This window comes from Coregonus lavaretus (assembly GCF_964263955.1).
Source record: "Coregonus lavaretus genome assembly, contig: HAP1_SCAFFOLD_326, whole genome shotgun sequence".
Taxonomy (NCBI): domain Eukaryota; kingdom Metazoa; phylum Chordata; class Actinopteri; order Salmoniformes; family Salmonidae; genus Coregonus; species Coregonus lavaretus.
In genome coordinates this window covers 355616-368145 of record NW_028164829.1, presented here as the reverse complement: position 1 = coordinate 368145, position 12530 = coordinate 355616, and the positions used below count along the sequence as shown (strand labels likewise).

Here is a 12530-nt window from a genome sequence, read left to right as displayed (position 1 = left end):
CCATGGCTGCGTCCCTGCCCAGTCATGTGAAATCCATAGATAAGGGCCTAATTTATTTCAACTGACTGGTTTCCTTATTTGAACTGTAAAATCATTGTTGCATTTATATTTTTGATCAGTATATTAAAGATCAATGGATACATATCACACCCACTTCAGTGGTCACTTATGGGTAGAATGAAGTGCATTCTATCCAAAAGCGCAAACTCCGATTAGAACTGCGACAATCAGTTGGATCCAGTTATGCAGTGGTCAACAAACCCCCCTGTAGTCTCCTGGGGGTACTCAATCACGTGGCGATGAGTCCCAGGGGTGTCGTACATTCCCGTTGTTAATCCCAAATGGACCTCTGGCCCCTACACATCCTAGGCATTCTGGTTGATCTGAAAGGATTACATCAGTGGTGTTGTCAGGTCGCTATTTGGTTTGGGAACAAAACATTAAAGTGCCGATTATTGTATAGGATAATATACAAACGTATTTGAAAAATACCATTTTATGGAGTACATTTATTGGTTTCTTTACAGTTTGAGAATATATGAAAATACAGTTGAAGTCGGAAGTTTACATACACTTAGGTTGGAGTCATTAAAACTCGTTTCTCAACCACTCCACACATTTCTTGTTAACAAACTATGGTTTTGGCAAGTCGGTTAGGACATCAACTTTGTGCATGACACAAGTAATTTTTCCAACAATTGTTTACAGACAGATTATTTCACTTATAATTCACTGTATCACAATTCCAATGGGTCAGAAGTTTACATACACTAAATTGACTGTGCCTTTAAACAGCTTGAAAAATCCCAGAAAATGATGTCATGGCTTTAGAAGCTTCTGATAGGCTAATTGACATCATTTGAGTCAATTGGAGGTGACATCATTTGAGTCAATTGGAGGTGTACCTGTGGATTATTTCAAGGCCTACCTTCAAACTCAGTGCCTCTTTGCTTGACATCATGGGGAAATCAGCCAAGACCTCAGAAAAAAATGGTAGACCTCCACAAGTCTGGTTCATCCTTGGGAGCAATTTCCAAACGCCTGAAGGTACCACGTTCATCTGTACAAACAATAGTACGAAAGTATAAACACCATGGGACCACGCAGCCGTCATACCGCTCAGGGAGGAGACGCGTTCTGTCTCCTAGAGATGAACGTACTTTGGTGCGAAAAGTGCAAATCAATCCCAGAACAACAGCAAAGGACCTTGTGAAGATGCTGGAGGAAACAGGTACAAAAGTATCTATGTCCACAGTAAAACAAGTCCTATATCGACAGAACCTGAAAGGCCGCTCAGCAAGGAAGAAGCCACTGCTCCAAAACCGCCATAAAAAAGTCAGACTACGGTTTGCAACTGCACATGGGGACAAAGATCGTACTTTTTGGACTATTCAACGCTGGTCTGTCCAATCGGAATCCACGCTTCAAGATTGTTTTGATCACGCGGACTGGGATATGTTCCGGGTAGCTTCCGAAAATAATTTAGACGAATACACTGAAACGGTGACTGAGTTTATCAGGAAGTGTATAGGTCATGTTGTGCCCACTGTGACTATTAAAACCTACCCTAACCAGAAACCGTGGATAGATGGCAGCATTCGTGCCAATCTGAAAGCGCAAACCACCGCATTCAACCATGGCAATGTGACTGGGAATATGACAGAATACAAACAGTGTAGCTACTCACTCCGCAAGGCAATGAAACTGGCAAAACATCAGTATAGAGACAAAGTGGAGTCGCAATTCAACGGCTCATACACAAGACGTATGTGGCAGGGTCTACAGACAATCACAGACTACAAAAGTAAAACCAGCCACGTCGCTTCCAGACAAGCTAAACACCTTCTTCGCCCGCTTTGAGGATAACACAGTGCTACTGACGAGGCCCACTACCAAGGACTGTGGCCTCTCCTTCTCCGTGGCCGACGTGATTAAGACGTTTAAGCATGTTAACACCCGCAAGGCTGCCGGCCCAGACGGCATCCCTAGCCGCGTCCTCAGAGCATGCGCAGACCAGTCTGCTGTTCCCACATGCTTCAAGATGGCCACCATTGTTCATGTACCCAAGAAAGCAAAGGTAACTGAACTAAATGACTATCGCCCTGTAGCACTCACCTCTGTCATCATGAAGTGCTTTGAGAGACTAGTCAAGGATCATATCACCTCTACCTTACCTGCCACCCTAGACCCACTTCAATTTGCTTACCGCCCCAATAGATCCACAGACGATGCAATCGCCATCACACTGCACACTGCCCTATCCCATCTGGACAAGAGGAATACCTATGTGAGAATGCTGTTCATTGACTATAGCTCAGCATTCAACACCATATTACCCTCCAAGCTCATCATCAAGCTCGAGGCCCTGGGTCTGAACCCTGCCCTGTGCAACTGGGTCCTGCCCCCAGGTGGTGAAGGTAGGAAACAACATCTCCACTTCGCTGATCCTCAACACTGGGGCCCCACAAGGGTGCGTGCTCAGCTCCCTCCTGTACTCCCTGTTCACCCATGACTGCGTGGCCAAGCACGCCTCCAACTCAATTGAAAAGGAAAATAAACTCTCACTCAATGTCAACAAAATAAAGGAGATGATCGCAGACTTCAGGAAACAGCAGAGGGTGCACCCCCCTATCCACATCGACGGGACGGCAGTGGAGAAGGTGGAAAGCTTCAAGTTCCATGGCGTACACATCACCGACAAACTGAAATGGTCCACCCACGCAGACAGTGTGGTGAAGAAGGCGCAACAGAGCCTCTTCAACCTCAGGAGGCTGAAGGAATTTGGCTTGGCACCTAAAACCCTCACATACTTTTACAGATGCACAATTGAGAGCATCCTGTCGGGCTGTATCACCACCTGTTATGGCAACTGCACCGCCCTCAACCGCAGGGCTCTCCAGAGGGTGGTGCGGTCTGCCAAACGCATTATCGGGGGCAAACTACCCGCCCTCCAAGATACATACCCGATGTCACAGGAAGGCCAAAAAGATCCTCAAGGACATCAACCACCCGAGCCACTGCCTGTTCACCCCGCTATCATCCAGAAGGCGAGGTCAGTACAGGTGCATCAAAGCTGGGACTGAGAGAATGAAAAACAGCTTCTATCTCAAGGCCATCAGACTGTTAAATAGCCATCACTGGCACATTAGAGGCTGCTGCTGCCTATTGAAATCACTGGCCACTTTAAGAAATGGAACACTAGTCACTTTTTAATAATGTTTACAGTCACTTTAATAATGTTTACATATCTTGCACTACTCATCTCATATGTATATACTGCATTCTATTCTATAATATTCTACTGTATCTTAGTCCATGCCGCTCTGTAATTGCTTGTCCATATATGTATATTTTCTTAAATTCCATTCCTTACTAGTTTTGTGTGTATTAGGTATATGTTGTGAATTGTTAGATATTACTTGTTAGATATTACTGCACTGTCGGAGCTAGAAGTACAAGCATTTTACTACACCCGCTATAACATCTGCTAAACACGTGTATGTGACAAATACAATTTGATTTGAAGATCGTACTTTTTGGAGAAATTTCCTCTCGTCTGATGAAACAAAAATAAAACTGTTTGGCCATAATGACCATCATTATGTTTGGAGGAAAAAGGGGGATGCTCGCAAGCCGAAGAACACCATCCCAACCGTGAAGCACGGGGGTGGCAGCATCATGCTGTGGGGGTGCTTTGCTGCAGGAGGGACTGGTACACTTCAAAAAATAGATGGCATCATGAGGAAGGAAAATTATGTGGATATATTGAAGCAACATCTCAAGACATCAGTCAGGAAGTTAAAGCTTGGTCGCAAATGGGTCTTCCAAATGGACAATGACCCCAAGCATACTTCCAAAGTTGTGGCAATATGGCTTAAGGACAACGAAGTCAAGGTATTGGAGTGGCCATCGCAAAGCCCTGACCTCAATCCTATAGAAAATGTGTGGGCCCAACTGAAAAAGCGTGTGCGAGCAAGGAGGCCTACAAACCTGACTCAGTTACACCAGCTCCGTCAGGAGGAATGGGCCAAAATTCACCCAACTTATTGTGGGAAGCTTGTGGAAGGCTACCCGAAACGTTTGACCCAAGTTAAACAATTGAAAGGCAATGCTACCAAATACTAATTGAATGTATGTAAACTTCTGACCCACTGGGAATGTGATGAAAGAAATAAAAGCTGAAATAAATCATTCTCTCTACTATTATTCTGACATTTCACATTCTTAAAATAAAGTGGTGATCCTAACTGACCTAAGACAGGGAATTTTTACTTGGATTAAATATCAGGAATTGTGAAACGGAGTTTCAATGTATTTGGCTAAGGTGTATGACAACCTCTGACTTCAACTGTATAATGAATTGGTTAATAGTTCATGTAAAAATCAAAATGTACCTGTTGTGTCTGAAACCATGTTGCTAATCATGCTGTGGAGGACAAGGAGATCCGCTGACACTGTACTTTGATTATAAAGGTTTATTCATAACAAAGGATTTCAGCGTCGATTTACAGATACCTGCAGGCATCTGGAGAATAGCGACCCAAAAGAATAAGTTGTTCTGTCCGTCCTTTGTCTTCACCAAGTATATATCCTATGTAATCTGATATGGGTGTTTCCCCTACAGACCAATCCCAGGAGGTCACCTAACAGACTTCCTCTGCTTTAGGGTGCCCCTCTAAAACTGCTCCCCAGATGTCTCCATGGGCTAAATCAACATTCTCTAAGCTACCATTTGCAAACATTAACAAAGTCAGAAATTCCTCAGATACTACATACAGATTAAGGTTATTTTGGGGTGGGGTCGCGAGAAATTCAGGCAAAATAAATGGGGTCCACAGAAATTCTGTCTGAAAAAATGGTGTCCCCGCTAAAAAGGTTTGAATACCACTGGGCTAGTGGGAGTTACCAACATATTTCTTGGACCAGTCATTTCAAATCAGTCAAGGGAAGTGACAAGTGTACACTTTGGGAGGAAGGAGAGAGAATTGGGACAGTATCTCTATAGGGATGCCATCCCCTTCTGTCGTATCATGTAGAGAATGTTTTGGACTTCCTTTTTCTGGGCCGCAGAGGAGGGGAGAGGGGGGTAGCCAGAGGTTCCTCTTTGACCAGTGTGGCTGAGGAGGGGGCTGATAACCCCAAACCAAAAGAACCAGGCTCCAGCTTGACCCTGGAGGGGAGCGAGGTGACCCAGCTTTAGGCCTCTTGGCTGGGGAGGCTTGGTGGGCGGAGGGGCAGCTGTGCTGGTTCAGACACACAGAGCAGAGAGGATTGACAGGTAGACACACCTGTTGACCAAACCCCACCAGCAAACAGTTGATCTCACTCCATAGATCCCTGTGAGAGAGGAAGATCATCATCGATCAACATCACCATCCCAGTCTTCACCAAATGTTTTCCTTTCCTGCTGTAAAGGATCTGATTGGTCAGTGACTGGTTAACGAGTGACCTGATAGGTCAGAGGGACAGGAAGTGGTGTTGTCACCTTGGTAACCAGTCTTCCAGGGCCTTGCGTGTCTCCTCTGGGTTCTTGATCCCACCTCTCATCCATCCCAGCCTGTTGGAGATACGGTGGACGTGTGTGTCCACGCCTACGAGAGGCGGCATGGATCTTTCATTTAACCTAGACTTTGATCTGAAGCCAATCTTGTGATTCTTGTGATTTTGTTTGTTTGTGGGCCTATGTAGCCAAATTGTATCTATGATCGTATGTTATCCATTCATGCACAACCAATGACATCAAGCCGGCACCCGGCCGTGATTACAGACACCTATGTGTCCTTCCAAACTATATAAACGAGTGACCCGCGGTGTTTGTCATCATACCCTGATGAAGACAGCTTGTCTGTCCAAATGATGGTTATTAAATTATTACATCTGAGCTCCTAGAGTGTGAGGTTCTCCTTTTTCAAGTGTCCTAGAAACGCTCTGGAGCATCACCGACGTCTGCTTCAGGATCTTCACCTTGGTCTGGAGGAGGGGGGTAGGGGAGAAGGCATGTCAAGGAACTTCACCTTGGTCTGGAGGAGGGGGGTTTGGGAGAAGGCATGTCAAGGAACTTCACCTTGGTCTGGAGGAGGGGGGTAGGGGAGAAGGCATGTCAAGGAACTTCACCTTGGTCTGGAGGAGGGGGGATGGGGAGAAGGCATGTCAAGGAACTTCACCTTGGTCTGGAGGAGGGGGGTAGGGGAGAAGGCATGTCAAGGAACTTCACCTTGGTCTGGAGGAGGGGGGTAGGGGAGAAGGCATGTCAAGGAACTTCACCTTGGTCTGGAGGAGGGGGGTAGGGGAGAAGGCATGTCAAGGAACTTCACCTTGGTCTGGAGGAGGGGGGTAGGGGAGAAGGCATGTCAAGGAACTTCACCTTGGTCTGGAGGAGGGGGGTAGGGGAGAAGGCATGTCAAGGAACTTCACCTTGGTCTGGAGGAGGGGGTAGGGGAGAAGGCATGTCAAGGAGCTTCACCTTGGTCTGGAGGAGGGGGGTAGGGGAGAAGGCATGTCAAGGAACTTCACCTTGGTCTGGAGGAGGGGGGTAGGGGAGAAGGCATGTCAAGGATCTTCACCTTGGTCTGGAGGAGGGGGTAGGGGAGAAGGCATGTCAAGGAACTTCACCTTGGTCTGGAGGAGGGGGGTAGGGGAGAAGGCATGTCAAGGAACTTCACCTTGGTCTGGAGGAGGGGGTAGGGGAGAAGGCATGTCAAGGAACTTCACCTTGGTCTGGAGGAGGGGGGTAGGGGAGAAGGCATGTCAAGGTTTTTTTCATACTCATGTTCAAAGGAAGACTTGGTGCAGTAAGAGTGTCTGCGCCTTCAGAAAGTTTTCACACCCGTTGACTTTTTCCACATGTTGTGTTACAGCCTGAATTTAAAATGGATTAAATTGAGTAGTTATTTTTATCACTAGCTAGAATTGTTATTTATTTATAAAAAGCTGAAATGTCATGTCAATAAGTATTCAACCTCTTTGTTATAGCAAGCCTAAATTAGTTCAGGAGTAAAAATGTGCTAAACAAGGTCTTCCATCTTTTTAGGTAGAAAACGTGAAGACTGGCTATGGTCATCAGCGAGGAGCTGAGAGATAAATGATATGGATTTCATGTCTCATTGACAATTCTAGCAAGCACTGGTTATGCAACAAACCTACTGAACCACTTCCTCACAAGCTACAAGTGCTGATGCACTACAACCTCTGGAGCAACACTCAATCCACTCCTGAGATGGAGACTTATCCCGTCCACCCATTCATTTAATTCTGACAGGTATCACGAGATTATTTATTTGAAGAGACATTTTGAAGTACACAGTAAATTCCATAGTGTTAAATATGCAGTGTCAAAGTACATTGACTCTTACAGAGTTATTACTACAACAGTTGGAGTAAGATACCGCCCAGTGTTGGTGAAAAAGTACGTTGTTAAAAGACGCAGTGTCAGACGTACTCTGGAAAGCTCCGCCCACCTACGACTCGTCTCAAACGGACCACACATTTTCACGGCGCCATTTTCTTCATGTGGAATGACTGCGGTAAGTTTGTCCTAAGCGACTATACACACATTATTTGTCATTTTAACAGAAGCAGCATTTAAGAATTACTTTATATCGTTGCTAACAGTGCACTCTAGTTGGTTTTAGGTCTTAAAATGTCGAATTTTAAAAAGGCTAACGTTAACATGTTGTGACTGACTTCTGTCCAGTCCATGTGCCAGCAGTATTAAGCTAACGTTAATTAACATTAACTGACGAACATAACGTTCAAACTAGACAATGTCAGCCCGATTTATTGTAAGTTATGTTAATACAACGTGGAGGGGGGATTGTGTACTTCTTGTTAACGTTCAGATATTACAGGAACATAGCAAAGACTAAGGGGAGTTGGCTAAACTAGCTACAGTTAGCTACGTTAGCTTGACTGGCTAACTATGTGCGGGTGGCATGGATTTATTATGTTAACGGCGGGTAGACATTAACCTTGGACACTGCTTAAGCGGTGTGCCTTTATTTTTTTCCTGGATATTATACAAAATGACTTTCGGGTTTCAAAGCAGCAGCAGTACTGTTAAAATACTTAAGCACTATCTTAGCACACACTTATGGTGTAACGTTTAGCTAACATTATTCAATTCAATGTTATTTATATTGTCAAATCATAACAAGAGTTATCTCAAGACACTTTACAGACAGAGTAGGTCTAGACCACACTCTATAATATACCAAGACCCAACAATTGCAGTAATTGTGCGGGCAAGGCGGTAACATTAATGTTACAAGGATGAAAATCAGACGTTATCCTTTTTAATGTGTTTGACAGTAACTTCAATTTAACTGGCCATTTCTGCAAAAGTGCTGATCATTTCTCAGCACTTTGGTGGCTTGAAACAATATTTTTTCTTATATTTGAGGAAATACTGCTAAAATAAGACCATCAACTTTTTAACTGTGAGAAATTGTACTGATACTATTTGCAGGGAGCATGCTGCTTAAAGCTAAACTTGGAGATGTCCAAAAATTTGTCAGAATAACTGAGCCAAATCTGAAAGACTTTTTGATTGCAGGTAAGAATTTGACAATGTTAGTAATAACTGTCTGAATTTAGCTGTTTAAAATTGATATACTGGAATATTCCTAAAATGATGGGACATGTTAAGTTCTCAGGTTTTTGGAACTGGTCCATTTTTGTACGTCTAAATTTCTTCTGTTTTGCCCTTGGTAACTACACTTTAATTGTGGATGCATTGCTTAAGGTATAGTTATGATGCTACAAAAAAAAACATTTTAATCACTTAATAGTGTTTGTTTAAAACCTATTTTATAGGGTAAGGTAGGTGTACACAGTGAAATTATTATATAAATAATGATTTACTTTTGTTTACACAAGCTTTTATCCCTGTTTTTTCTAGCATTTGCAAAGTTTGGTGTCCCAGCTGTAACAGAAGGTGTGAAAATTGTTGACAGTTCAGGGACTGAATTGGATGATGATGTTTTTGAGGATATTATAAAGGATCCCTCAACTGGGGTGCTAACCATCAAATATGACTCAGGTTTGTTTCAGTTAATTAGACTAATTAATGAATACGTTATTTCTTTGTTTTATGAAGTTCATGGTGTCTATTAAATAAGTGTCTTAGATTATGAGGGAACTATATATAATTATTTTTCTTCTAAAAATCATGGTTAGAATCTGTCTCCATGGTGGCCTCTTCTGAGCAATCCCAACCATCATCCCTTGATACCTTGGACTCTGAGGATACAGTCATTATTTCAGATAGCCCCTCCAGAAAACGCCAGAGGCTGGATACAGAAGCCAAGCAAGTAAGACAATTCTGACATTTTAAATTCTGTTCTTGAATCTGTTCTCAGAGAATTAAAATTACATTAATATACATTGTAAATTACATGGTTTCAAAACATTTTTGAAGTCCTGATTAGGGATGTCCCGATCAAGTTTTTTTAAGCGCCCTATCCGATTAAAAAAAGTATCTGCTGATATTGAGTCCTGATCAGATACTTTTATTTATTTATTGATAATACAGTGCACACTTCGAGTACATTCAAGTTATTGTCGCTGTCTGGAGGGAGTTTCTTACCATTATTGGCTTTTTCATTGGATTTTTGTAGCACTTGCAATCTTTGAGATTGGATCGGGACATCCTCTGACATCATATTAGTTTATTTCCAGTTTATTTGCAGTGGACATAACATGCAGAATTGTTATGCATTTTGTTTTAAGTTGGTGGAATCAGCTCTTACCAACAAAACCGGTGGGGAACGTATAATAAATGAATACAACCGAACCAAGTCCTTGACGGATGAAACAAGACGCAAAATGGTGAACATGCTGGCAGCTGACATGACAGAAAAGAATGGGTAATTTGTTAATAGTCCTTGTGTTCTCAATCTGTAAATCTAAATCTGAATCTAAGTGAATATGACTGCACAATCCTTTCTTCTTCAATTTTGCAGTACATCTCCACCCAGACAGGTGAAAGAAATGTATGCCAAAGGAATAGTGACCTTATTCCCGTACCTCAGTGACCCATTCTCTAAGAATGGCTATGTGAGTTGCACACAGTAATAGTTGTAATGTTAAATGCTATTGGAAGTTTTTGAATCCTACCAGACCATGTTGTTTTCAATGAAGTATCCATTTTTGTTATCCTTTCATCCTTCAAGGAGCATTATTATGATGGCGAGAGTGGAACTGGGTACTTGGCCTGGAGGATTAAAACTATTCAGAGAGGCACCGCCAAAGACAGGCGATCATCATTCGGAGGTAATACTGGAAAATGTATGGAACAAAACAGTTGCTAGATCAATAATTGCATTTGTTGCACTATTTCTCAGACATATAGTATAATGTGTAACTACATCCTTCAATTCTGCTAGCTCCCTCCCTCTTAGCAAATTTAAAGAAAATATGCATCAGAGACCTACAAAGGACTGTGACATAAGGGGGGGTTGCCTCGACACTGACTGGTCGAGGCAACCCCTGGCAAACTGGCCTTGCAAACTTTAGGGTGATTTAAACCAGTAGATGGCATTTTCATACATTTTTCAACCCACAAACTGCAGATTTCATAAATTGTGAAGAAATAATGTCAATATTAACACCAGCATTGATGCAGGGCTCCACACTAACTTTTTGTCTTGGTTGCACTTGTGCGCCTAACTTTTTTATTTAGGTGCACCAGCACAAAATGTAGGTGCACCCAAATTTTTTCCTTGCGTCGCCATTAACGCCACAATTTCAAGGTCACCTTTTTATCACGCTCCATATACATTCATATATATCATGTAACCACCCCCCCCCTTTGCTGTCCTCTGCCCCTCAGATGGCCAACACCTGTAATTTGGCCTTCTTCCCATTTGGCCTTGGCTAAACCAGCTTGCCACACTCCCTAGCATCAAACATATCATTCATATCATTTAGTTTACAGCTCAAAAAGTATATTTTACAGTGGAGTACTTCCTTTAAAAGTTAGCCAGGCTACTAAAACTTTTGACATGATTGAAATTTTCCCGTGTTGTGTAGAATCAGCCAAAGGATCAACTGGTGAAGACATGTCTGGAGGACCGACTGTCAGACGAGAATCCCAGTTTGTTCCAGAGACTGCCCTGACTGATGATGAGTGCAACAAAGCAATCTCACTGATGAAACATTCTGCTGATGCAGACACAATCAAGAAGAAAATGGAACTGACGTCTGTGTATCGCCGCAAAATGATCCTCGACCCCCAGCAGTCAAGCAACATACTGTCTGAGTTTCCACGTTTTAAAGACGTCAAAAGCTTGGTAATTATGTTATTTTGAAAATACTATGACAAGTGAATTGTTTTGTAAGACATTGTAGTGATACTAGCTAGCTAAACTAGCACGCAATACAATTTGATTGGCTGTCAAATAACTGAAATTGTCACCAACACCACCCCACTCCAGGTTGAACAGGATTTTGTTCTAATGTTCGGAGAGGATACCTCAAGCAAGCTTCTGGAAAGGTGGCCGGTCACGTTCAAGAAAAAGATCATCAAACAATGCAGAAAGCTTCCATCCACAAGTGAGCTTGAAGAACTCTTGCTGGCAGCTGATCCTCCTGAGGATGGCACTGAATTGGATGTTGACTTTGGTAAGATGCTTGTAAGCCTACCTTTTGTGTTGTATTGCAATATCAACATTATGTGTAAACATTTAAATATCAACATAATACTAAGAAGCTGGATCTGTGAAAGATTTACGAGTACGTTCTGTAGCAGTATATTGAACAAAACTTTTGAGATTTGACTCAGCCCTGTGGATGTTTTAGTTAGAGAACTTCTTGTGATGTAGAACTGCTGTCTGTCTGGGGGGTCTTTTGTAAAGAAAACAACGTAACTGAAGTGTGTTAACATTGAACTTGTGTTGTTACAGGTTGGGACAGTGATCTGTCATCGGTTTTACTGCTTATACACCTGATTCCACCCTCCGCTCAGGGTCGGAAGAGACCAGGAAAGGTTTCCGCATCCCAAGCAGAGAAACATCTTGTGGTATTCAAGAAGGTTTGTATTTTTTCTAATTTGTGGTATGAACACCTAATATTAGGCTACAAGTATTCATTCAATATTCATATTCAATAAGAGTAGTGTATTGGCTCTTTCTGCATATTCTACAACTACTTGGCCATTAACTACAGTTTTCCCTCATTTGTCTTCGCAGACCGGAACAAACATTCAAGAGCATCTCGATGCCATCACTACTAGCGCTCAGCCCTATCTCCTAGCTGTTGGAGTTAAGAAGAATGCAATCCACCAGTTCTTCATCATTATCGACAAGAATGCCATACCTTGCAGGTCAACCTCTTCTCTTGTTGCTTTTGACGAACTACTTAAGGCACATTTTGTGTTTGGCACATCCTACAACACCATGCTCCACAACATGTACACTTTCATCCAAACTACAGTGTACAGCATCGATGCTGGCAAGGTCAAAGAGAGCCCTCGTGTTGCTGAAATCAGGGCGAGGTTACTTCATTAGTGCTTGAAGTTTCTCCTCGAACATGAA

The 12530-nt window shown here is 42.7% G+C and overlaps 1 protein-coding gene across 1 annotated transcript; it reads left to right on the top strand.

Moving 5' to 3' along the window:
* Positions 1-7326: 7326 nt before the first annotated feature.
* LOC311115095 (uncharacterized protein) lies at positions 7327-11913 on the top strand (the record flags this gene model as incomplete). Its single annotated transcript, XM_084190303.1, has 8 exons — positions 7327-7523; positions 8897-9037; positions 9175-9308; positions 9727-9863; positions 9960-10053; positions 10170-10269; positions 11029-11251; positions 11901-11913. Exons 1-8 carry the CDS (start codon positions 7508-7510, stop codon positions 11911-11913), a joined length of 858 nt encoding a protein of 285 aa, XP_084046429.1. The 5' UTR covers positions 7327-7507.
* Positions 11914-12530: the final 617 nt, after the last annotated feature.